Source organism: Cyrtonyx montezumae, unplaced genomic scaffold (assembly GCF_038088225.1).
Source record: "Cyrtonyx montezumae isolate F1298 unplaced genomic scaffold, pur_monq_1.0 scaffold_3, whole genome shotgun sequence".
In the NCBI taxonomy this organism is placed as follows: Eukaryota; Metazoa; Chordata; class Aves; order Galliformes; family Odontophoridae; genus Cyrtonyx; species Cyrtonyx montezumae.
In genome coordinates, this window is record NW_027072034.1 from 106,112,449 (window position 1) to 106,139,955 (window position 27,507).

Genomic DNA, 27,507 nt, shown 5'->3' on the forward strand with positions numbered 1-27,507 from the left:
AGGAGCAGCAGAGAGTCCAGAGTGCCCATTTCACACTGTGTGTCCACACCACAGCTCCACAGAAACACCCCCAATAGAAAAAAATGTATATACACACACACACACATATATATATATTTCAAATGTCAAAATTTCAGCACAACACAAAACTTGATCAAGTATTCTGTTTTACGTGACAAGACTTGGACTTCCAAAGATTTCGGTACCTTTTATGTAAAGATATTTTCTAGTTCTCTCATAATGCCTTCATTTCAAAACCATCCTGTTTGAAAAACACCAAGCTCTGCAGACTGTATGTCACGCATCTCAGGCACACGCAGTGGATACGAACAGCACGTACCAAGAAGCGACTGAAGACAGCACGTGCAGGCTGCACACTATGTGTAGCCCTGACTCTGCACAGCACCTCCATCCACACTCATGCTGGGTGCCAGCTCCCTGCGTGCTCCCGCTGGGGGCCACTCCCCGGCCGGACTGAGCTCCTGCAGTTGCTTTCTCTGCGTGGCTTCGAGATCTTCCAGCCGCTTGCGAAGCAGGGAGAGCTCTCTCTGATGCTGTTCCTCCTTGAAATTAACAAAAAGTATCTCTATTACATTTCTCATGCCTCCAAGGGACCAAAAACGAGCAGACATTTCATCCTTCTAAGTCACGATTTTGAAAGAAAAACGGTGATGTTCGGAATGTTGTTATTCATTACACTAACACCCCCCCCGGTTTTAGGGGGTCTCGCTCATGGCAAACAGCAGCAGCAAGAAATGGGAGCGGAGCACTGCTGCTCTCAGATGAAGCTGCACGCAGCTGAGGCCTCGCCTCAGGGACAGCAATCAGCGATGCTGGCCGGGCCAACCTCAGAGAGATTATCACCCTAGAAGCGCTCTGGGGCACAGAAAATGCTTTTAAGCCCACAAGAAATGAAGAGCAGCAATAATGTTTTGTAATTATGGAGTCGTGATGTGAGGAAAAACACTACAGTGCTTCTCGTCCAGAAGGAGCCATTTAAAGCCTCAGCACAAGCACAGAGCGCAGGGAACAGGGTTAGAACCGCGTACTTCACACGTGCTTAACGTGCCCTTTGTCTTGCAAGGACTCTTTCCCATTATGAGGAAGGGAACTAAAGGAATTCCTCTTTTTAAAGACCTTGTGCTCTCCCCTTCCTTAACACTAAGGTCCCAGGATACCTGCAGGAGGAGGAAGGACAGCTCAGGCCGGGGGGCCGGGCCGGGTGCTGCCCTTACACTGACCGGGTTCAGGGACGGAATGCCGGGATTCAGAATTAAACTGCGGAATTCGTTGTGCCTGCGCTGCAAGTCCTTCAGACTCTTCTGCAGACGTGTGTGTTCTTCGTAGGAAACATTCTGCCTATGGAATAACATTTCTTATTGCTCAAAGGCCCATCCCAGCACAGCAGCACACCTCTCTGCATTCTGCTGCTCACCCACCCAGTGCAGGAAACCCACAAGGAAGACATGAGTGTGGACGGCCTGTGCACATTCCTCTGCCTCAGCATCCACGAGTCCCACTGCACAGGAATCGACAGCAGGATTCCACTGTACATGGAATAAACTACACTTCTAACAGCATTCCCTGTAGTGAGCCACAGCAGCACCACTACATCCAGTATTTGAATCCAGCCATCCATAGGTGCTCACTGAAGAGAAAAAGCAGCTAGTGCTTCTGAGAGGGTGCTATGCCTGTTTCCTTTGTCATTCTGGAGTCAGTTTTCTTTCCTGTCTCTCACTTTCCCATACTGTGCTTTCAACAACGTTGTTTCAATCACATCTCCCTTTTTTTTTTTTTTTTTGGTAAAATGAATTCCTTCGTTTGAAGGGATCCCTGCTACCACATCTAGTCAGTTTTCAGATAGCTTTCCCTCCATCTCCCCAGGGCAGCCCTGCAGCTGTCTCAGAAACTCAAAGCTGTCCACACCAATGCAGCCATCACAAATGGACTCCACTCAAAGAATTCCATGCAGAAAACACCACGAGGTTGTACTCATTACTGCGCTAACTGGCACATTTCTTCAAAAGCACTTCATATTTCTGAGTCAGAAATGGGCGTATATCATTTTTCAAGCCAAGAAAAAGCAACACTTATTACCTATTTAACATGTGGTTTTCTTTTTCTAGTTCTTCTATCTTGGCTTCCAGAAGTTGTAGTTTCTCTTGCAGCCTCCTTTGCTTATTATCATTGAGAGTCTTTCTCTGCCAAAGAGACATTTCAAATAAAACAAAGTAATGCTTTGATATATTAGTTCCTGTGAAAATCAAATCTGTACCGCACACGACTTAATGCTCTGAGAACATTTGGGGTTTTCCTTTCTTGAGAAGTGCTGTGCTCTTGGAAGCTTCTGAGTCCCCATGACATAGAACAAAAGAGATGAGAAATAATCCAGAGCTGAGACCAAAAAATGCACAGCTGTAACTCACTTGCTGACTGATGACTATCTGAATTATCAAGCACCTACTGTATAAATACAAGATTCTTTCTTTCAATAGATGACCACATATAAATATAATTAAAAAACTGTACACTTGATCCTGTGAGCTTTTATTTTTTGCTCATGTTGAACTCAGCTTTTAACAACCTTAGAAACAAACTAGTTTCATAACCACTGTATGTCCTATGTAGAAAATAGCCGATTAATCCCAAGCTTTTACGAGCAATTAGTCAGTTTTTCCTTTCAAGCTTTTGCATAAAACACAAGCTTAGCAGAAGATTTCGAAGTCTAATATTCCAGGGACAAAGTACACTGCAACACAGAATATCGATGGGGAACACATAATCGAGGCAAAGGAGAACATCTGTCTGATACCTGAGACATCATCCTTAATAATCAAGGAGTGCACCTCTTAAAAGCACAGAAACACACACTTAAAGAATCTTCGATGGGGTTCAAACAAAGTTGTCAGCTGTAATGTTATTGGGCGTATCACTTCAGCACATTTCTCTGCTGATCTTGAAGAACTGGATGTACTCTATCATTATATACAGCAGATTGCAAATCAGCTCTTAATATGAAAACAATTCTGGTGTGGACAGCTGAACTTTTCATAAATACTATCATTTACAAAAGAAGAGCCAACGTGCCTTTTTTTGAGCAACTGCAGCTCGACACAGCTTGTTCTTCATCTTGTTGTATTTCTCTTCCTTCTCTGTGATGCGCTGTGTAAGCACATGCTTCTCCTCCAGCCACTCTATGCGCTTGTATTCTATAGTCCTTAGAAGAAAACAGGGAAAAAGGGTAAGAAGTTACACAGATGAAGCAGTGTTTTGAGTTAGTGCCTTAAGGCTCTTAAAATCATACAACTCCCACCTTTATATGCTTGAAGCTTCTGACTGAAATGTGTTTGTGCTCAAGATTCATCAGATTTGAACCCGAGCATTAACATAACCCGGAAGGTTTTACATCTTCCAAGGAAATGCTGAAATCTAAATCCAGAAACGGGTTAATTGCAGGCCGCTTGTCGGTCGGCATGGTGTCAAACTGTCCAGAGAACATCTCTAAATTGCAATCAAACCATCACACTGGAACACGACACGAAACAATCGTGCCAAGCATCAGCTGTCAGAAGGGCTGATGACTGCCTCCCGTGCTCGAGAGCTAAGGCATAGCAGCGTGTTGCTGCCCTGTGTGCTGCACAAACCCTCCGTAACAGAGAAGTTCAGATTTGACTGTTATGTGCTTCCAAGCAGAACAAACACCAGCATGACAAGAAGCTCCCACAGATACACTTCCTCGACATCACCCCAGCTGGATGCACACCACCGCCAACCATTCTTTGTTTAGGACTTTGCATGTTTATAACATATTAAAATTAGGCTGTGTTCTCTAGCAGTGGATGGGGAAAGAAGGCAGTTTCTCTGCTGGATTTTTTTTTGTTGTGGCTAAAGGAGAGAAGAACTAACTGCCTGCTTAACTACACTGTTACCAAAAAATCAAATGGTGAGATTCTGCCCAGCACCTTTTTAGAAACGCAGATTGGTTTCAGCACATCTGTACACTTTAAACTTGGGCTGATGCAGTTCCCCCAGTGGGATTCTTGATGATTCTCCAAAAATCACTCATCAAATACCCTTTTCCTTCCCCACACTGTTAACATCACACAGATCAGAACCAGGATCCTGGCCTACCTGGTATCCTTAACAGTTCTTTTAGCAGATTCAGTGGGGTTTCTACCTTCCGGTTAATCATGAAAGAATTATTACTACCCCAGAAACCAAAAAGAAATGCACTGCTTAACAGCAGAACTTCAGCTGAGATAGTGGTTAAAAACGCTGTGAGATTTTTATTTATTTATTTGTTTTAAGAAATTCCACTAATACTGTTCCTGAAATGTTTAACAAGTGCCTGCTTGAGCTCAGCCCTCATCTTTATCAGTTATCAGGCTCCCAGTTTTGCCTTTGGCTCTTCTTTCTCATTTCACTTTTTCATGTCCAAGCTTAAGCCAGACACAGTTAATTCTTTGCCTACTCTTGCTACTTGCCCAAATAGCATTATTTTAACTTATCTGAAACTGGATATCTCAGGTTCTCTTCTCTTTTGCTCCGTTTTTCACTTCTTCTTTATGCTATATTGCTTTGGTGCTACTTAACTTTTGGAGTTCAAGCTCAAAAGAATTACTGAACTGAGGAAAGACGTCTTATCAGCCACTCAGTCAGGAAAAAATAAATAGGAAACATCCCAAGATTTCCATCGTAAGAGAAGGACAGACTGGGAGGACTTGCAGGCTGCAAAGCTTCTTAGTCTCTGCAGTAACAGGCTTGGTGCATCTCCTATTATCTATAGACTTACAGAATTATCTCAGCCTCATATCAGCTAGAAGGATGTGATGGAAGAAGTAAAAAGTACACACATATAGACTGGGTCCCCAGAATCTTATCAAAGCACAGTACTACAGTCACTTGTTTCACTTTTCATGCTTTAACACTCAAAACACCGTGTGACATTCTGGATCCACGCCACGTGCAAGTTTTATGTTCACGTCAATAGAAATAGAATCTAATTTTATACAACTGGTGCATCTCATTAGTCAATAATTAATTGTAACAGAGACGAATGGAATCAATCTCCTACTTTTGAAGTTTTCAGGAGCAAAGTTTTTATATATACTTCATAACAGAAGGTATATTTGTTTGTTTGTTTGTTGGAAGCACTACTGTTTGGACTTTCCTGCTGACATTTAATCATAGAATCATTTGAGTCGCAAGGGACCTTTAAAGGTCATCTGTTCCAACCCCCCCGCATTGAGCAGGGACACCCACAGCTAGATCAGGTCAATTTCAGACATGTTCAGAATCTACATTCTGTACTAAACAATCCATGTGAAAGCAATACAAGCAGGACAAAAACAAAAAGCAAAACCAAAAAAGAACAAATTTTACTTCTCTGTTTCCAGTTGGGCTTTTTCTGCCTGAGTTCTTGCGCTCTGACAATCTTGTCTCAATCTTTCTATTGTTTCCTTCAACTTCTGATTGTATTCCAGCAAATCATTTTCTGATTGAGAAAGTGAAGTGACTTGGAGTTGCATGTCATGAATTTGCTATAGAAATGAAATATTTCCATTTGATTAGATAAGCAAATATCTACATTAATTTTGAGATACTGCACGCGTCAACGGGCTGCATTCATTTATCATAACCTTTCTTATTTGTTCCCTTCTCCCTACTCAATAGCTTACCTAGCAGATTTATGATAAATTGCTACTAGACAAGATAGACATTTTCTACCGTAGCTGAAAGAAGAAAGGGAAGGAGAGGAAGGAATTTAGCCTGACGACTGACTTGACTGACAGTCCCAAGTCCCCCGTAACTCAGGGAATCCGACACTATGCCTCAGAGCTGAACAGAACCAGAGCACCACACCACATTGATGAGCTGAGCTTTGGAGCTGCTCAGACTCTTCTCTCTCCCAGCGCACAGTGCTGATGCTGAGCATGTTACAGTCCTCAGTGGCTGCACCAACCAGTTCACAAAAGCAAGGAGAGGCTGAAAAGTCCAATCCCTGCAGCCAACACATAAAAAGGAGATGGTTATTCTCCTTTTCCTCTCCCTAATTACACGCTCACGGATATTCTAATTTCTAGAGGAAAAAAAAAATGCCTTAACTTCAGGTGCACACAGCTTCCAGACTTCTTTAATGCACAGCCATATTTTTATCTACCAAAGAGTAGTATGGCTGAGCAGGAGTTAAAATTATTAGGCTTTATTTCCAGTACTGCCATCAATTCATCTTGCAATAGTAATATATCTCTTTACACCAGTTTACTCGTTTATGAAACATCTGTTAAGCACTTGAAGAACCTCAGATGAGAGATGCAGTATAAATGCAGAGCATTACCTAGAAACAATTTATAGTTTCCATGGAAACTGAATCTCCAGTTAAATAGTGCATAACCATATTCAATATAGCACCCTATAAACATTCTGCTTTGAAATCGTGGATACCTACAAAATGCACGAGGCACAAAGCTGTGATCCATTTACAACAGTCCAGGAAAGCAGGACTGATTCCTGAACACTTGATTTAAAGATCTGTTAAATGCATTTTGTCCCCCAGGAAAAAAATAAAAAACCCTTAAAAATCCACTCTGATTTTCAGACAGTGGACATGGTAACTGTGGGAGAGACTGTGTTTCTCTGTAAAGTGTTACCATAATGCTTACCTGTTTTAGATAATCTCTTTCATGTTTCTGTTCTTCTAGCTCCTCTGTCTGAATAGCTTGCTGTTGAATTTTTAATCTAAAATTGTATAAGATCCTCTTATTTGTATTGAATTAAAATACAGACATTAGATGCAAGAACAAATCAGTCTGACAACAGAACATGTTGCATACATATTTAGCAGCCTTACAAATTAACCACACAATGTCTGAAAATCTATTTTTGTTGATGACTAGACTTCACCTAGCCGTAAGAAATATGCTGATTTGATGGCTTTGGAGTGGGAGTTTTGCTGGTTTTATTGTACCCACCTTCACACAAATACTACAGCAAACCAACCTCACTGAGCGCCGTAATCAAAAACCCAAAGATACGACTGTCCCAGTTTGCCAGTTGCTGACACAATGCCACTGCTCAAAGAAAAATGGTTTCTTATAACAATGGGATTTGCAAGTGGCCAACATGGTCCAAATTTTAACACAGATAACGGAATCCACTTCTTAAAAAGGTTAAGTTGCAGTGTTTTTAAGGTTTGAATGAAAGATGTTAACTTTAGACAAACAGCACATTTTTTCCTCTGCCATCTTTTCACACACTGCACAAGACACCTTGTTTCATTTCACATAACATACATTTACATACCCATAAATAGCAAACCTTTCTAACGACTACTGAAAAGAAATTAAGAAATGAACAATTTGTAAGGTTAGAAAAGGCACTACCGCAGACACTGAAGTTCCCTCCTGCTAGATTCTTCTGCCAGCTGCACAACACGAAGCTTCTCTTCGTACTGATCCCTTTCCGTTTGTCTCCAAGTGTCCTGCTCCAACTTCATCTTCTCTGCATGAGCTAATCTGCTCTCGAGTTCTGACCTGAAACATTTCTCAGTGTTTACAGAAGAACCGCAATGAAGTGCTAAAAGATTACTACTAAAAACAGCATTCAATAAGTTACTCTAAACACTCTTCCCAGGACTTTTAGAAGCCGAGCAGTAAATCAACACATACTTCTCATCCTGTAAGGCTGCAACTTTTCCAAGCACTTCCTCTCTGGCAGCTTGCACTTTACGCACTAGCTCTTGATCCTTTTCTGCTAAAAGCACTTTGAGACGCTCAACGGCTTCCTTAAGAACTTCTTTGTCTGACAGCAATCCTGGGTTATACGTTAAAAAATATATGTTAAAATGTCATTATCGATGTCAACCTGATGAAATCCATCCCTAGAATCACTTTATCAATAGCAAAAAGGGGGCTAAAAATCCGAGTTCCTGGGACGGAGTGTGGATGAAGGAAAAAATAAATGAAGAAAGACAGAAGATAAGAGGCCTGTTGTATTTGAACAGCAGCGCTTTACAAAGCTTTGCAGGAGTAACCATCACTCTGCAACCTTTGCCTAACGAGGGCTTATTACTTTAACATGCAAATGTAATTTAACAGTTAGTATTTACACAGATTGAAATTCCAAAGCTACTTCTGCTATGTAGCTACGTGTGGTTATAGCAAGTGCTCCAGAATAGCCATGAACTGGACAAGCCAGAAGGTGCGCTACTCTCACAGAGGACATGAAGTCCAGAGAAACCAATCAGGGGTTATCAGTGAAACAGCAGTAACCTTGCTAAAGCACATCTCCCATTTTAATGCAGTCCTATTAGCAAGTGAGGCAATTCCAAAAGTGTGACACCACACGCAGGAGCAAAGGATGCACATGAAGAAGCTGTAACCAAGACACCTGAGTTCAGGTGTCAGATCAACGAGCATGCGACCACTTCTACTTATTGAACTCATTCAGTGGTGCAAACTGGATTCCACAGTGACATCAGGTCAGCTCAAACCCAGCATTTTTCATTAGCAATATACTGAAAGTGATTTGTCGACACAGAAATCAGCACTTCGTTGCTCTCAGAAAACTTTGGATGAAAGCCAAATCAGCAGACACAACCATTCCGGGCAGATGAAGGTTATGGCAAACCAGTGAAGACAGACCAAATCAAAGCTGCGTGCTGATTTACATCTTCAGCAACAGGTCCTCGAAAGCCTTGGCCTTTCACATTTCACACTGGCTATTTCACGTTGGCAGCAGGCCCAGTTCTAACTGGTTGCGACCACTGCCTGTTTTCTTCAAAGAACAAGCTAGAAATTATATTTTGTTCCACATAAATGTTTAACCTGTCTTTTTTTCCCTCGATTCCACGGATACAGAATCGGAAAACAAATAAAACTCTGAAGTCTTACCATACGTTAGGGCCTCAAGCAAATTGCACATAGCTGTACAACGTGGCAGTAAATGAAAAGGCAAAACCCTAGGAAGTACATGATTTGAAACAGATTATGCTCAACTCGTATCACAAAGCAATTAATTTACATAAATGCAGGTTGCTCTGTAACGACTCTTTATAACCTAGGAGACCAAGTGACAGGACAGAGTATATTCACCGACATCAATTTTCAGACCCATCACATGGACCAGCAGAAGGTGAAGATTGCTGGGGAACATTTAGCAGAAAAGTGATTGAAGTGAAGTGCTCCAACCGGAAGTTATCAAAGAAACCACCAGAAATTAATTTCACTGGAAATTAATTGCGTATTTTACCATCCATTTCACTTTGAATCTTGTTTCTCTCTCTTTCTACTTCACTCTTAGTTCTCGCTGCCTCCAGTTTGACATTTGTTACTTCTAATTTGTGTGACTGTTTAAGTTCTTCTACCTACGAATTAGAAAAATAACAAATCTGCTGAAAACACAATATGCATTCATCACTTCACTGTTTTTCAGGCAATACTTTGCTAACGAGAAAATCTGCCAAATAATGGTAATTAGGATTATCTCAAATACACCTTCGTAAATATCTTTTTTTTATCCACAGCTTTCCTGAAAGTCATACCACGACATCTAGATTTGTCAATAATTTTTAATGGTGATTATATAGATATTGTAACACCCAACACATCGACATGACCCGGCTCCCCAGATTATGACAGTACTATTATACGTTCTATTACTTCAAGTCAGACACTGAGTTAATGAATGCATTGGCATTCATCCTGAAACACAAGGTTTGCATGTTCCCTAATGAAGACAAAGTGCCCAAATACCCCATACATTCCAAGAACCAAGCTGTCTGACAATGGACATGTATTCAGTTACTGCAAGCTATAGGGTGGGAAATACTCCTTAAGATTTGGTGATGCATGCAAAAAATGTGCAGGATTATCTGTAAAAACTCTGTTTCTGAGCAAATATTTTTGCAAACATTTTGCAAACAAGCTTTCAAACACTGGAGTCGTTCCAAAAAGATTGCTTATTTGAACTGTCTTGCTGGGACACTGATTCAACATTGCACAAGGTCCCGCTGCCTCACTAAGCATTAGCATGTCAGCTTGCACACGCCTCACTTCTGAGTGCAAATCCCTCAGAGTAAAGCTAAAATTAAGTTCAGTGTAATCTCCCTAGAGTAAAACAAAACAGTGATATACAAAACCAGGGTATCCATTGCTTCCCCAAAGTCATTTCAATTTGATGATCACTTATCCCTTTCATCACCCTTGACCTCCTGGAGTGCTATGCTACTTTTAAAATCCAAGTCTTCATAGATGTAGAATGCATTTTTAATCAAATACTTCTCTACAGCTGTGACACGCACATCAAACAGCCTCTTAAAAGCAGGAGTCTTAAGAATATAAAATCATCAAAGACAATTACTGCTTGCACAGAAACTTTTTATAGTTTCAGCATTTGTACACAGTAATTACACGGTCAATGAGAATTAAATACTTAGAGGAAAGCACTTACACCAAAAATCCATTCATGGTGACAAATGTAATTACAACCTGCTAGCACAAGCAAGTGGCAAAAGGTTAAGAATGACACAGCTGCTTATTAAGTAACTACATTTGTGGATTTGGTAGCTTGAATATGAAGCTGAGAACATTTTAGGGTAATTTGCAGAGACTGAAGGTAGCTTTTCTAAGGCACAACTTTCAGAAGTCCATCTTTGTCCAGAAGTAAGTTTGAGTGGTTGCAGAAGTGCTGGGGAGGTGTTAATGTATGAAATGAATTTCTGCTTTCATCCCTTCACTTCCTCCAGCTTCTGGATGTGAACACAGAAAAGTGGCTGATACAAAAAGTAAAGACTGTGATCATCTATATATTCTGACAGGCTACTGATTTTAAAATGTTTCATAAACGTTCCTTCCTCCAGTTTGTCACTCACGTTCAGCAAGTACGGCAACTGAACAAAGAGTTTAAAACAGTGGTGTATCCTATTCTTACAGTAAGAAAGGGATTTTTTCAGATTAAGGACCAAAATTCAACAGTTCACAATCATTAATGTGCACTGTAAAGCTTGCCTTGGATGAAATCTGAGATTGCAAAAGAATTATGGAGGAAGTTGAAGATTTTATTTCCTGCGTTGTATCCATTTTTGAAGTATATTATGCCAATATTAACTATCACAGACATACAAAGAACACTTCAGTGCTACTTTGGAGAGTATAGTTAGAAACACTGGATAGCTTTAGGCCAGCACAGTGCTTAAGATGATTCAACTAGAGGTACAAGATCAAAATTACTGGTTTCACAGTTGGCTCAGAAATAACTAAATACTTCTTATAAGAGTGAGAAAACAGGATGAAGTTTGTTACCAATAACTGACAACTGTGTTAAAAATTATCACCCAGTATTTTCTCCAGTAAGGAACAACAAAATGCCAGTATTTCTCTAGGTACTTATTTCATTAGGACTAGTATGCTGACACAGGCTTACATAAAGCAATGCAACTTTCTGCAACATTTGAGCTAAAAACAAAATTACTAGAGCTTCAGTTTTGTTTCCTTATTCAAATTCACACACAGAAAGCTGCACAAAGATCTGTCTGCAAGCAGAGTGCTTGAGGAGTAGCTGCAGCCAGATGACTCTGAACCTGGTGTCCATGCTGATCTAATTATTCGGTGACACTGAACAGCAGTGCCGAGCTTCTCAATAAACACTTTCAGGTTTCCCTATACTAGAAGCCTTTCAATTTTATTTTATTTTTTCACTTCAGTACTTTCCTAAAAAATTATCTAAATCTCTAAGATACGGTGCCAACCCAACACGTAAGACACTCAAACGTGTTGTTAGACAATGATCTACTTCAAATGATGGAATGCAATGCTGCACAGAAACATTTCTGTACAAGCTATGCTGGCGTGAGTCCAAGAGGAATGCTGTACCAACACAACCATCCCGTTTCTCATACAACCTAAATCATCTCAGCAGGTGATTCCAGTGCTGATTACTCAAGAAAGGGAGAATAAATAAAATTATTCGATGTTCCGTTGCTCTTTGTGAGGAAAGAACACTTTTATGTCATTTACACTATTGTGATAGGCTGACCAGCCTCACGAGTGCTAAAAACAAGAAGATGCCTCTTTGTGAACTGTGCGGTGTTACGTTTAGCACAGAAGATTTCTAAAATGAAAAAAAAAATGCCTAACATCAATTTTGGAGATACTTTTAGGGATGAAATTTTTCCTGTAAAGCCAAATGCTTCATATATATCTTCCATCTGAAATTGGGAAAAAAATCTAAACCTACTTCAAGTCACAGAAGAAAACACCACCTTATTCTTAATGTAAAAGGTAAACAGAAAAACTTATATGAACAACTATTTCAGATGTCATAAAAGCGCTTACTTTAGCAGCCAAGGAATTGACTTCTTGCTCAGATTTGTAAAGTTTGCTAGTTAAAAGAAAGTTCTGCTCATGACACATCTGCAGTTCTTTCTCAATCCGACCAACGTGTTGTTCAGCTGACTTCTTTTCAGCCTTGAATAGAAGAGGTATTTGTGAGATTTCTGGAGCAGGGCTGTCTCTCACTATTCAGCGTATAGTCCAATTGATCTTTAAATATTACTGACCTTTTATACAATAACTGTACACAAAAACATCAAAACGTTGGTTAACAATATGTTCTGATACAATAAGGGTCTTGTGTTTTACACAGAGAGGACAACTGCTTTTATTAACACAGCCTGCACAGAATCACATGCGTCCTCAATCCTAATTTCAAAAGCACAGATAATCAGACTAAGTAAGAAGGCAGCACGTGTTGCTACCAGTAAATTACTCAGCTCTAAACACAAGAATCACCACTATGAGTATTACAGACTCAAGACAGGAGATTTACTATAGTATCAAAAAGGCAATTAAACCTAGGATTTCACCTCTCAAAAGAACTTCAGTTTTACTGCAGCAGACAACATGGTAACACTCACATGTTCAGATGAGAGATCAATGAAAAGAATCTCTCAGTTAAGCTCTCCACCTTTCCAAAGCTGAATCGGTTGTACAACTCTAAGATACTTAAAACTTAGTTTTAACTTTGAAATTTACAAATTCAAATGGTGAAGGCAATGGCAAAACAATCAGTGGCCTCAATGACAGTTGTATCAAGCTAAGCATTATTGTCACTATAGTCTACAAGGACACAAGATGAAAAATAAAACAAGACTCTTACCTCTAGAGACCTGGCTAGACTCTGCATCTCAGCTAACTGTCGTACTTGCACTCTCTGAACATTTTCTGCTTGCAAGCCACAATTGTCTCTTTCCGCTCTTAGTTCTGCCGCTTCTGCTTCTAAGCCTTTTAATTTCTGATACAGTTGTGCTTTTTCTCTGGAGAGGACCTCCACACGTTTACTTTCCCTCATGGGATCAACACTAACCAGCTGATTACGGAGCTCTTCTTTATCCTTCTCCAGCCTCGCAATCTGAGAGTTGTTAATTGGAAAAATATAAGCCTTTACTTTGGTTAGGTGTCATGCAGCAACAAATACAGTGGTTGAAAACTCAGAAAAGTCCAACAGTGTGCCTTTAAGGTATTAAGAAATCATATTCACATTTGTATTAGAACAATCAACAGGCCCAGCACAGTCAATACCTTTTTTTGCTTCTGTCTTCATCAATAAGGCTCGTCCTCAGATGTTCCTAAACTGCCTAGCAACTTGTGGAAGTAAAGCAGTAGCTACAGTAGAGGAAGAAGTCAGGGATCATTTAAAAGCACTGGACACCTAAGTCCTTGGAATGCACCCAAGCATTTCAAAGGAACTCGCTGAGATCATCTCTATCATCCATTCTGTATTATCTCTGAAAAGTCATGGCAATCAGAAAAGGTTCCTGAACTCTGGAAAGTGGCAGATGGCAAAGCTGTCATTAGGAATGGCGAACCAGCCAAGGAGGAGGATCCAGGTAACTACAGGATGGTCAACCTCACATCTGTCTCTGGGAAGGTTGCAAAGCAAACCCTCCCAAAAGTCATTTCCAGACACATGGATAAACAAGACGATGGAATGTAGAGCTTACCACGGTCAAAACATACTTGACTTACTTCCTTCTAGGAACAGGTGCCTGGCATTGCAGGCTATGAAAGTGCACTAGATCTCAGCAAATTGCCGAGACGTGGGCTGAAAAAGTATGTGAAAAAGCGGGTGGAAGATCTGCTGCTGCACAGAAAGGAATCTGCATATCCTTGCTGACAACTATAGCATTAGTCAGTGGATAGTCGTAATGCCAGTCAGAGTGTCCCTGCAGCAAAGATAACCTACTGTAACCTGGTGATCTGGCAAAAAGACAGCTAGCAGATCCAAGGAAATGATCCTTTTCCACCTTCCAGCTCTTGTAGAACCACAGCTGGCATACTGTGTCCTGTAATCAAATATTGCCACACAGTCCAGTGATAGGACACCAACATATCTGGGTGCTGGAGAACATGACAGGAACACAGGCTGAGAGAAATGGCCCTGTTCAGCTTGGAGAAGAAAGGCTCTGCTCCCTACAGGACAGTGTAGATGCATGGTGACAGGAAAAGAGGCAAGAGACAAGCTGAAATATGAAATATTTCGAATAGATAATAGGAAAAAATGTTTACCGTGAAGGTGGTTAAATATTGGAATAGTTTGCCCAGAAAGGTTGTGCAATCTCTATCCTCACAGTTATTGAGGATTCAGCTGAGACCAGTGCTGAGCAATCCAATCTCATTACACCTTATTATTTAAGTATGGCATTAAGGTCTGAAAGAGTTTTCTCCATATTTGAAGACGATATTCCAAACTCTGCTCAGCAGTAGTGCTTTTGGAAGTTCCATCAGTGATTTCCACACAGCAAAGCCAAAATCTGCAGCAGTTGCCCTCTAATCCCTTTCTTGAGAAGATTCAAGTCTTACTGCACGACATGCCCGAGGCAGCACTTAGGAATTAGGATGTTTTTGTAGCCTCCTTGCAATAAATAACGTGGGAGATTAAAAAGGTTCTAAGTAAAGGAAAGAAACTAGACTATATGTTGCCCTGGGCTCAAGGTAACTCCACTGTCCATAAGTGTGCTAATTAGTTGCAGCACCAGCACAAACCCTATAAGCCCATAAGATTGGCAAGCTGTAAAGCAGCATGTGCAGCTAGCTCTGGGAAGGACAAGTGTTCTGTTTTTAATGCTTTTCATTTCTGAATTTGGACTGATTTCGAAAGCAATGATTGCCTTTGATTTGTGCCTGATGTTTGGACTAATGCATTCAAATCTGGCATCTTATGATACGCTCCCAGACAAATACTTAAATGAATATGCAAATGATGCATACAACACTCATTTACACTGCTGCATGTATTTAAAAGATGAATAAGACACCAATTTATTTAGCTACATTTATGAAAGTCCAGTTCTGAAACAAATTATGGATTGCTTATTCAAGAGTTGACACAACTGAAATCAAGTTACCAAAGCTCTGAGTATCTTCTCAGTATCACTTTTACCACTGCTGTCATAATCCAACCTAGCTTCAAGACAAGTGCCCTTGTCTGGTGGCAACGATATCTTCTTCTGAACTTTTTTGATTAGTTACCACATAAGTAATTGAAAAATTGTTTTTTTTAATCAGTTGCTCATATAACTTATATAAATTCAGATTAGCGTAATGTCTCACGCCCCAATTTCCAAAAAAATCATTTAAGCAAAGCTACTAGTTGAGATTCATTAGAAGGCAAGCATACCCTTACTTGTGATAGCACATACGACATTGTAACACATCACTGAAGAAGCCTACAGAGACAGCCTAAGGGTAACTCATAAAGTGTTAGGAGAATTATGAGAGCAGAAACAAATATTACATTATGAAATTATGTCAAACTGACGACCCATCAAAACACTTTCACAGCATTCATGCAGCTTTATCAGATATAATATAAGCTAATGAAGTATGATGTACCTCTGCCTCGTATTTTATTTTCTCCTCCTCTAAAATATGTTCATGTTCTTCTTTTTGATGTTCAAATTCTGATCTCAGGAACGTTTGTTCATAACGCAGCTTGTTATATTCTGTTCTGTATTTTTCCATTTCCTAAATCAGACAAACAAAACGTTCAGTATGAAGTTTTCAGTCTTATATCCAGCTTCAAACATCCATGCAATATTTCTGTCATTTCATAAGGCATTTCTTTTGTAGAAATGGATCCCTCCCTCTTCTAGGGTTTCAATCTTTGCCATCTGGGGCAGCAGTACTGAGAAATACTGGGCAAAGCAAAGTCACACACACGGATTGCCCTTCAGTTTCAATTTCCTAACGTTTTTAGGAACAATTACAAACTGGCAGCCACTACTCTGAAAGAAACAAAATTCACTTACATTTTCTAGTTTCCGGTAACGTTCTTTCATTGGAGATTCCAATTCCTGCTGTATTTGTGCTTTTAGCAGCTCTAATTTTTGAGGAGTTAGCACCTTGAGAAAGAAAGGTATTCATATTCATTTATGATCATTGTGACAGGCAAATATATAATGTATTTTAAGTAAGGCTTCAGTATTTTAGGTTATGTTCTAAAGTATTTTAAGTTCTGGTTAATTTTCTATGTTTTTCTAAGGAAATTTTCAAATGGCAGTTGCAGAAGCAAAGAAGTATGATATTAATGAACTAAATTCTGGGAAGATAGCAGATTTTAAATGTCAGTATTCACTGGAAGAAGCAGTCCAAATGCCAGTCAGTGTCCGGGGATCCTCTGTTAGAAGTTGTACACGTTTCCCAGCCTCACATTAGTTTAAGGAAACAAGCTATTACAGAAAATGTCATGGAAGTGGACTTAAATGTCTTTCGTGCTGCTTGTTTGTTTTTATGATGAGGAAAGTTGCCATCACAAAGAGATACAAATATTTACTCTTGTAATCACTTATGCTAACAGGTTTAGGCATCTAAGCTATCCACCAGGGCAGGTGATTCACCTCATAACAGGAGAGCACTCACAGATTGAGACTGAGGGTCTTACCTTTAATGCAGTACACAATAAAAATAAATGGAAGATTTTGTTAAATAACAAAACAATAATTCATGCCATAATCACTCTAAGGAAAAAACGCTATTCAGATTGGTTTCAAGATACCTGAAATAGATCCAAGCCAAGTGTATGAATGTTACAAACAGAAGTAAAGCATGGCGCTGTTACAGGATTAAAGTCCATGTTAAGCTTTGCCAGTAAATGCTTACCTGCATCTTCAGATTTTCCAGCTCTTGTGTTTTACCCAGCAACTCTTCCCTGTATTCTGCAAGAAGCAGCTTGAATTTGTCATGTACAGTCTGCTTTTCAACTAGCAACCGCTTCAGTTCATCTTGTGATTTTGTATATTCTTCCTGTAACCTGCAAGAGAAAACAAATTTCTTTTATAGCTACACTCCAATTTAAAGCTCGGAAATCTCACCTTCAGAAACAAGAATAAGAATACTGTGGACGAATTAAGCTTTTAATATCCTCTTCCTATAATATACTGAAAACTCATTTCATACCTACAACGTCTTAAGGAATTTTGAATTATTTTCTGCAGTAAACAATTCTCAGAAACGTTCTTAAATAGAGAAATAGCTAAATACACAAAACCCCTTCCACCCAACACATCTTTTAACAGTTCAAATGAAGAAATCTATTTAAATTTGTGTACCTTAAATGTTCTGCCTTTATAGTTTGATAATTTGCTTTATGGTGTTCACATCGCATTTTTTCATCAATCAGAAGTTTTTGCAATTCTTGTGAGTTAGCTGCATCACTATTGTCAGTCACAGGAGGAAGGAGACTGCCCAGAGTAGCCATTTTATGATGACTGTTCACGATGGCTATCGAGAGGACAAAATAAAGATTAACTTAATAACAAATGTACATCAACATGCACTCTTTTGGCTGCCATCATAGAAGATAGGGTCACCTGGCACAAATACAAGCAGATGTGGTTAGCAATCAAGGACACTCACTGCCCTAACACTTCACATGCCACTTTTGCTTTCAATACAGAAGTACCCTGGCTCTGCTGTAACTCAGGTTAGAAATCTCCTGCTGAAAAGGCAACTCTTCACTGCTCCTGCTCTCTCAGGGACACATAATTAAGCTAAACATAGAGATTATTTGAGTCAGTACAAAACAAGCACAAGCATCTCATCAATGCCAGACACACAGAATGTTCCTTTTACTTATTCTGTATGCTGAAAATCAAATGACGGAGTTAATTTTGTCCTGCTAACTAGAGCTCAAGCAGAGGACAGACATCAGATAAAAATAGCTTTTACTGATCAGACACAGTCTTTCACATTACTGACACATCACGCTGCTCAGCACACCATCGCATCAGCTGGAAGAACAGGGACAGCTCCCACTGCTGAGGTCCTACCAGGGCCTTTCCGGAGAAGAGGGATGATTCCATGGGTGCCCATCTTCCAGACTACTCAGAGCTCAGCTCTGAAACGTATCACCAATACATGTCACTTCCTCGTTTTTGAAGTTCATGTGGTGGGTTTTTGTCAACTTCCCAGCAAACGTTTTGCTAAATGTGACAATCTCAGGGGGATGTGAGAAAGCTGCAAATCACCAGATGCAGAGAAACAAGGAAGTATTATAATATGCCTCACCAATTCTTTTTGATATTTGGAGCAAGACATTGCCTTAAACTGATCATTGTTGAAGCTTCTAGAGGATGTGGACGTGGGGAGGGCGAGAACTGAATTTAAGGGAAGTTATAAGACTTTGAAACCAACTGCTCTGCCATTTTAGCTTTCAGCATAACTGGCTGGTGCCTAAGAGCTCCACATTAGCAGTGTGAACAAAACATCCTACTTCTCCAGCCTCAGTAAATACCTCACCTCCTTCACATATGGAGCTCCTCATATGAGTCCTTGTGATCAACTGCTTTGAAATCGGCACAGCCGGAGCTGCAGTGGCTGATTGAGGTACAGGGCAGGTTTTCGGGAGGTTCCTGTCTCACGGGAACCGAGTGAGAGCGGATAGTCCCCGACAGATCCCGGCAGCTCTCTCTCGCGAGAGGCTAACGTGGCGTAGGCGTCGCCAGGGCAACGGCGGGGGATTTAAAACGGTCAGAACCCGGAAGTATCACTCAGTCCGTGATCAACTGCTTTGAAATCGGCGCAGCCGGAGCTGCAGTGGCTGATTGAGGTACAGGGGGGGTTTCGGGAGGTTCCCGTCTCTCGGGAACCGAGTGAGAGCGGCCAGACCCTTAGGCTGTTCTCGCGAGAGGAGGCGTTAACAAGGCGTAGGCGTTGCCAGGGTTTCAGCGCCCTCGCCCACACCCCTCAGCTGAACAGGGCTCAGGGAGGGCGGCGAAGTGTCACTACCCACTGTTTGTTTGTTTGTGGGTTTTTATATATATATATATATATTTAATTATTATTATTATTATTTATTTTTAAGTTATTACAATTCATATCTATATATATTATTATAAACTATTGTTTATTTATTTATTTACTTTCAATTTTTCATTTATTTGTTTTTATTCTTTTTTGTGCCATGGTCTCTACTACACAGAGGGCTTGCCTTAAGAAGGCTGTGGCAACCCAGACAGAAGGTCTGCCTAGAAGCGTGGCTACACAGGTCTCTGGTTGCAAGGAGTGCCAGAGCCTGCTACTGCTGGATGAGGGTGCTAAGCAGTTCTCCTGTGCAAGGTGTGAGCAGGTGGAAGATCTGCTTAGCATGGTGGCTGAACTGAAAGAGGAGGTTGAGAGACTGAGGGCCATCAGGGACTGTGAGCGGGAGATTGACTGGTGGAGTAACTCCCTAGAACGCCAGAGAGAAAGGTACCGGGGAGATCCCCCGCAATTGGTGGTGGACTCCCTGACCTGTCCCCGTAGGGCAGAAGGGGGATATCTGAGGGATAGGGAGGGCTGGCAGAGAGTCCCTGCTCGGTACCCTGCTCGGTACCGTGGGCAATCTCCCCCTCTGCCTCCCCAGTGTCCCCAGATCCCCCTAAGCAATAGATTTGCAGCATTGGAAGTTGAAGAGGTGATAAGGGGTGAAGTGCAGGAAGGTTCCCGCAGGAGGTCACCAATGGCAAGGCAGTCACCTCCGTGCATTGAGACTGCTGCTACTAAGAAAGAAAGGAAGGTGATCGTAGTGGGTGGCTCCCTTCTAAAGGGAACTGAGGGCCCCATTTGCAGACCAGACCCAAACTGCAGGGAAGTGTGCTGTCTCCCTGGGGCCCGGATCAGGGACATTGCTAGAAGACTCCCGGATTTGATACGCCCCACTGACTACTACCCGTTACTCGTAGTTCAGGCAGACTGCAATGAAATATCTCAGAGAAGTCTGCGAACTATGAAAAGAGATTTCAGGGGATTAGGGTGATTAGTTCAAGGGGTGGGAGCACAAGTGGTGTTTGCTTCCATACCTTCTGGGGCGGTGAAGGACACAGAATGGGCTAGGAAAACACAGGTGATGAATAATTGGCTGAGAGGTTGGTGTAGAGACAGACACTTTGGGTTTTTTGACCACGGGGCAGTTTACTTGGCTCCTGGCCTGTTATCTGTTGATGGATGCACCTATCTCAAAGGGGGAAACGAATCCTAGCACAGGAGCTATCTGGACTCATTGAGAGAGCTTTAAACTAGCTGTGATGGAGGAAGGGGATAAAACAGGGCTCACCAGTAAAGAGCCTAAGGAGGCTGTGCTGGAGAAAGGGGTGAGGCAGATATCTCAGCTGAAGTGCATCTATACCAATGCACACAGCATAGGCAATAAACAAGAAGAGCTTGAAGCCATTGTGAGGTAGGCTAACTATGACCTTGTGGCTATTACAGAAACATGGTGGGACCTCTCCCATGACTGGAATACTGGGACTGATGGCTACAAGCTCTTCAGAAGGGATAGACAGGGAAGAAAGGGTGGTGGCATAGCTCTCTATATCAAAGAGTGTTTTGATGTTGAAGAGCTTGAGGTTGGAAATGATAAAGTAGAGTCCCTATGGATAAGGATCAGGGGGATGGTCTTTAGGAGTGACATCGTGGTGGGGGTCTGTTATAGACCACCTAGTCAGGATGAAGAAATAGACGAGGTGTTCTATAAACAACTCGTAGATGTTGCACGATGGCCAGCACTCGTTCTCATGGGGGACTTCAACTTCCCTGACATATGCTGGAAATATAATACTGCGCAGAGGAAGCAGTCCATGAGATTTCTAGAATGTGTGGATGACTGCTTCCTGACACAGCTGGTGCAAGAGCCTACCAGGGGAGATGCCTTGCTAGACCTACTTTTCACTAACAGGGAAGGACTAGTAGGAGATGTGAAGGTTGGAGATTGTCTTGGCCAGAGTGACCATGAAATGGTGGAGTTTGCTATTCTGGGTGATGTCAAGAGGGTGACTAGCAAGACTACTACCTTGGACTTCCGGAGGGCAGACTTTGACCTGTTCAGGGTGCTTGTTGCAAGGGTCCCTTGGGACTTGCTCCTGAGGGGTAAAAGGGTCCAGGAAGCCTGGATGCTCCTCAAGATGGAAATCTTAAAGGCACAGGAGCAGGCTGTCCCGGAGTCCCGTAAGTCGAGCTGGAGGAGAAAAAGACCAGTGTGGATGAACCGGGAACTTTTGTTGAGACTCTGAGAGAAAAAGAGAGTCTATGTCCTCTGGAAGATGGGACAGGCTACTTGGGGTGACTACAGAGAACTGGCCAAGATTTGCAGGCAGAAAGTTAGAAATGCTAAAGCCCAGCTTGAACTTAGACTGGCTACTGCTGTAAAGGAGAACAGGAAACCCTTTTACAAATATATTAACAGCAAGAGAAAAACTAAGGAAAATTTCTCTCCTTTACTCGATGAGGCAGGGAATGTAACCACAGATGATAAGGAAAAGGCTGAGGTTCTCAATGCCTTCTTCACATCTGTCTTTAATAGACAGAACAGTTGTCCACAGGGTACTTGCCCTGACCTAGAAGTCCGGGACGGGGCGCATAATGCACCCCCTGTGATCCAAGCAGAGACAGTCAGAGACCGGCTCCTCCATCTGAACTGCCACAAGTCCATGGGGCCAGATGGGATCCACCCAAGGGTGCTGAGGGAGCTAGCAGAGGTGATTGCCAAGCTGCTTTCTGCCATCTATCAGAATTCCTGGTTATCTGGAGTGGTCCCACAAGATTGGAGGCTTACCGATGTGATTCCCATCTACAAGAAAGGCCGTAAGGAAGACCCGGGGAACTACAGGCCTGTCAGCCTGACCTCGGTATCAGGGAAAGTTATGGAGCAGATGATCTTGAGGGAAATCACACGACACGTGCATGGCAACAAGGGGATCAGACCCAGCCAGCACGGGTTCACCAAGGGCAGGTCATGCTTGTCCAACCTCATCTCCTTCTATGACTGGGTGACCAGACAGGTAGATGAGGGAAAGGCTGTTGATGTAGTGTACCTGGACTTCAGCAAGGCCTTCGACACGGTCTCCCACAGTATTCTCCTGAGGAAACTGGCAGCCCGTGGTGTGGACAGGTTCACTCTTCTCTGGGTGGAGAACTGGCTGGAGGGCCGTGCCCAGAGGGTAGTGGTTAATGGAGTTAAGTCCAGCTGGCGTCCTGTTACGAGTGGTGTCCCCCAAGGGTCAGTTTTGGGGCCCATCTTGTTTAATATCTTTATTGATGACCTAGACGAGGGGATTGAGTATACCCTCAAGTAAGTTTGCAGATGACACCAAGTTGGGAGGATGTGTCAAACTGCCTGAGGGTAGGGAGGCCCTTCAGAGGGATTTGGATAGGCTGAACAGCTGGGCTGAGCTCAATGGGATGAGGTTCAATAAGACCAAGTGCCGGGTCCTGCACTTTGGCCACAATAACCCCATGCAATGCTATAGGCTTGGGGCAGAATGGCTTGAAGAATGTAGAGAGGAAAAGGACCTGGGGGTGTTGGTTGATGCTTGGCTCAACATGAGCCGGCAGTGTGCCCAGGTGGCCAAGAAGGCCAACGGCATCCTGGCCTGTATTAGAAATAGTGTAGCCAGCAGGAGCAGGGAGGTGATCATCCCCCTGTACTCAGCTCTGGTACGGCCGCACCTCGAGTACTGTGTTCAGTTTTGGGCCCCTCACTACAAGAAGGACATTGAGGCCCTGGAGCGTGTTCAGAGAAGGGCAACAAAACTGGTGAGGGGTCTGGAGCACAAGTCTTATGAGGAGCGGCTGAGGGAGCTGGGATTGTTTAGTCTGGAGAAGAGGAGGCTCAGAGGAGACCTTATTGCACTCTACCACTTCCTGAAGGGAGGCTGTGGTGAGGAGGGGGTGGGCCTCTTCTCCCTGATAAATAATGACAGGATGAGAGGGAATGGCCACAAGTTGCGCCGGGGAAGATTTAGATTAGACCTGAGGAAACATTTTTTCTCTGAAAGAGTGGTCAGGCACTGGAATGGCCTGCCTAGGGAGGTGGTTGAGGCACCATCCCTAGCGCTGTTCAAGAAGCATTTAGATGAGGTGCTAAGGGATTTGATTTAGTCGTTGGGTAGGGATAGTGATAGGAGGATGGTTGGACTAGATGATCTTGTAGGTCCTTTCCAACCTTATGAACCTATGAGCTGGATACATCAGCATTCTGCTCCCCAGATCTTCCATGGACCTATTTTGAACGCTTAGCATTTGATTCTAGAAAGCCCCAAACTACAAACAAGATGAAAATTATCTGCCAAATAGGAAAAGAAATGTGTGTTAATGCCCAATTTCTTTCTCTGTCACTCTATGGGAAAAGGTGAGAGCAAAACCTATCAGTGTTCCAAGTACCAGCACATGGTGACATGACTACTTTCATTCTGCTCTGCCCATACCTGCTGAGGGTAGGGAAGAGAAAACAGGAATAAAGAACATTCTCCTCGATGATTGCCCACATGCATACATTGCACATTTTGTATATTTACAGAACAAATTATGAAGGCCTTTCTAACCAAACTAGCATCTGTTTTTCAATCCTGCTTTTTGTTGTTTGTTGAGAGATAAGGCACAATAGTGATTTCCAGACTCGATATCATGACATTTGCTATTGTTCAAGCAACAGTCGTGTGGGGAAAACTGCTCAGTAACCCTAAGGACAATAAGCTATGTGAGAGGACAAAGAGAACTCCAGGCAGCATGCTCCTCAAAATTTCTAGGCATATCAACAAAGTTAATCGTGACCACCATGAAAAAAGCAAGCAACAGTATTCCTCATCCTCATCTCTGGTTCCATAAGCTGCAATACCAAATGAAAATATCCAACTGCATGCCAAACTGCAGAATTAGGAGCACGGGGCTTGGGCCCGAAACCTATGCCTTATGTGAGCAGGAAGTACTTCTGAAGTCATACTACAGATACAAATCCAACATCACCACAGAATCATGGCGTTTTCTGCAGGTATAAGAAAAGAGGAAAGAAGAGAGGGGGGAAAACGGTGCGCACAAAACCATTTCACACCCTCAAAAATCTAAGCAGGACGGACTAAAGGCAACAAAGCTATTTTGGCTTGCAGGGACATCTAGCGGCTAACTTCGTGATTTGCATTCTGCAGCGACAGATTTCATCACTTGAAATCGTTGTCGGCTACTTGGAATATTTAGACTACTCACTTTCTTCTCTTTCACTTTTTTTTTTTCTTTCCCCAAAACAAAATAATTACTGTTCGGGTTGCTAATACTCAACTGCTGACATGAACCTCTTATGTGTCAGTGGTACTAACACACAGTTGATGCTTAGACCTAAAAACCTTCAAATTTCCCCAAGACAATATATCATTTCCCTGTCCAAGAACACTAGTTAAAATTCCTGCCTCTCATGAAGACCTATTTGAAAAGTAGAGAACCATAAAACACACTTTAAAGAAACTAAAACCCCAGCGTATATAAAATCATTTGTACATATGCCAAATCTTATCATGCTTCAGAATGGTAACCATTCACCAGCTGCTACGAAAACTTAACATCATACTGCACAGGTGCACGTGGAAAAGTATTGGTGCAAAGTCCTTGAGCTTCAGTTATATTTTTGGTGCAATATGAAGTTACGTGAAGGACATGGGCTACGTTTCCAAGAACCACCTTCGTTCTGTTTTTCTTCTCCAATTACTGTCTTCATATGGAAAAAAACACTGCTTAAAGACCTACTTCACATTGCTCTCTCCTTTATACCTACACATCATGAAAGGACTTCTTTGATAAGATCTCTGAGCTCTATTATTTTAAAGGTTGTGTTGTTTTCTTTTTGGAGGGACGTGGGGAGGTTAATTTTGGTTTGCATTACCTTCCTGCTTTCCCTTAGTGCTTAGTTTTTAGATAAAGTCAGGTTGCATGAGCCCTACCTTATATCTATGCAGCACAGCAGGGATTAGACTTAACGAAAACACCACAGTGAATGAAAAATAAAACAAAATTGCACATCATTTGAGAAATACGCCTGCATACTTTGCATTTCATTAATAGTTTGTATTTCCTAATCCATCAGCAGCAACTCACAACAGCCAAAGTAAACACCTTGGAAAAAAATGAGAGGAAATGCGTAAGCTTTTATACAGTGGTTTCTGTAATTTGGATAACTGCTTGGATGCCATCACTGAGAGCCCAGTGAAAATAAGGACAATGCTTTTGCATGCCTAGGTGCAGAAATGTTGGAGAACTTCTCTATACTTATAAACAACAGAAGGCATCAGTCTCACTTCAGCCAGTATTGCTTCTTCCACACCATGATTCAAAGCACAGATTTTAACTACTGGGTATGCTTTACTTCAGAGTCCATCCTTACACATGGCACACAGCATCACCCTTTTCATTCCCTTTGTACTACAGACAGGGTTATTCTTAGGAGATAGATAAAAAGCAACAGACAAGGTCATAACATAACCCAGGTCTAAAGATCTTACTCTGGTCACATGCACTTGTAGGGCAAACTGACAGCAATCACTGATCGAACTGCATGGGAGGGTATCTCCTAGTGGCATTCAGGAACACCTAGCCTACGTATACCAGGCTTCCTTGTGGTTCTCTTTGTTGGAGTTTTTCTTTCTTTCAAATACACATGACAATCCTGTCCTTCCTACCATCTCACTTGGTGAGATACAAAAGACGTCAGACACAAACGTGAGGGCTGCTCCAAAAGTAATGCCTCCTGTTTCATTATGGTGAGCCACAACACCAGTGGTGGCTGTTGGTGGCACGACGGTAAAGGCTGAACCTCCCACCGCTGTTGCATACCATGTTGTTGCCATGTGACAGACAGCATCTGACACAAAGTGCAGATGACACCACAGTGCGTCACTGGATTCCTTCATTCAGAAAACACTGTCCCGTTGACATTCATCAGCACTTGCTGGATGAACAGCAGATGTGATCACAGGGTGCATTTCAGCTGTGGTCACAGCAGCCACCTCCACTAGTGCGAATTTAGAGGAGTTCAGCACGCAAGCTTCTGTTCATTGCCCATCAAAGCTCCGGGACTGCAGAAAAACAGTATTTTGTAGCTGATAATAGTTACTGCAGCAAAGTAGCGTTACCGTGTTCTTTGTATTGCGGAACCCACGGAAACAAACAGAGGGCATTGCTCTTGGAGTAAGCTATGTACCTGTGGCACACATTGTGAAAAGATTTCAGCCTCAGAGTGCAGTGCCTGGAGCAGACAGCACACCCCGCGCACCTCCCATACCCGCCAGCCGCGGCCCGACGCGAGACCGAGACCAGCGCTGTCCGCGACGCGTACTACTTCTCCGCGCTTAAAGAGCCCCGCACAAGAATAACACTCCCGAAAAAGCAGAGGAAAACCGAGAGCGCTGAGGACAGCGAAAGCCCCACAGCCGAACGGCCCGGCGCGCTGAATTTTAAACGCCCCGCCTCACCTCGTCCCCGCTCGCGCCGCCGCCCGCCGCGGCTCCGCGGGGTATCCTGGGAGCACCGGGACGGGCCGCGGGGTGGGGCGGGGCCGCGTTGTGAGGGTGACGACACAACGCGGCCTCCTCGCTCCCGTCTGCGCATGCGCCGTCGGCCCCGGCACCGCCCGCGCCACGATGGGGGCGGTTTCAGGCGGAAGCGGCTCTGCGGTTCTGTGGTACGAGAGGCCTGGACGCTGTGCTAAGCACGCAGGCTGCTGGTCGTACCTGAAGTTTAATCCCCACTTAGTCTGTATCACCTTGACCCGAATCCAGCCTGTCAGGACGGCGGCCAAACAGGGCTGCTGGGGGGACTGTTCTCAGCAGTGTGTGGCAATAGGACGAGGGGAAATGGCCACAAACGGAAGCATAGGAAGTTCCCCACAAACGTGCATGGGATCTTCTTCACAGTGCAGTGACGGAGCAGTGGCACAGCTGCACAGAGAGCTGGTGGAGTCTCCTTCTCTGGAGATGTTCAAGACCCACCTGGACGCCTACCTGTGTAACCTGGGCTAGGGAGCTGCTTTGGCAGGGGGTTGGACTCAGTGATCTCTAGAGGTCCCTTCCAACTCCTACAGCTCTGTGATTCTGTGACTGCTGGCAGCACAGCCCCGCTTCGCAGAGTCAGCAGAGCCTGAAAGCGTGCAAGTGGTATTGTCATCTCCTGCAACAGCAGGGACGTCTGTAACCGAGCAGCATGGTATTGGTGT

General features: G+C 42.8%; 1 protein-coding gene across 1 annotated transcript; it reads right to left on the minus strand.

Annotated features, from left to right (window-relative positions):
• Positions 1-377: 377 nt before the first annotated feature.
• CEP83 (centrosomal protein 83) lies at positions 378-26,834 on the minus strand. Its single transcript, XM_065742688.1, has 16 exons — positions 26,768-26,834; positions 17,606-17,777; positions 17,157-17,307; positions 16,307-16,399; positions 15,891-16,022; positions 13,156-13,407; positions 12,333-12,464; positions 9,250-9,364; positions 7,668-7,812; positions 7,383-7,532; positions 6,663-6,738; positions 5,383-5,540; positions 3,088-3,217; positions 2,098-2,201; positions 1,179-1,359; positions 378-563 (listed from the first exon to the last, which is right to left on the minus strand). The coding sequence occupies exons 2-16, from the start codon at positions 17,752-17,754 to the stop codon at positions 378-380; spliced, it is 2,154 nt and encodes a 717-aa protein (XP_065598760.1). The 5' UTR covers positions 17,755-17,777; positions 26,768-26,834.
• Positions 26,835-27,507: the final 673 nt, after the last annotated feature.

Coding starts and splice junctions, on each gene's coding strand:
- CEP83 (XM_065742688.1), bottom strand. CDS start 17,754: ATGGCTACTCTGGGCAGTCTCCTTCCTCCTGTGACTGACAATAGTGAT. Junction 6,739..7,382: donor AGGGAACTTCAGTGTCTGCG/GTAGTGCCTTTT, acceptor ATACAATTTTAG/ATTAAAAATTCAACAGCAAG. Junction 5,541..6,662: donor AAAGAGATTATCTAAAACAG/GTAAGCATTATG, acceptor TCATTTCTATAG/CAAATTCATGACATGCAACT.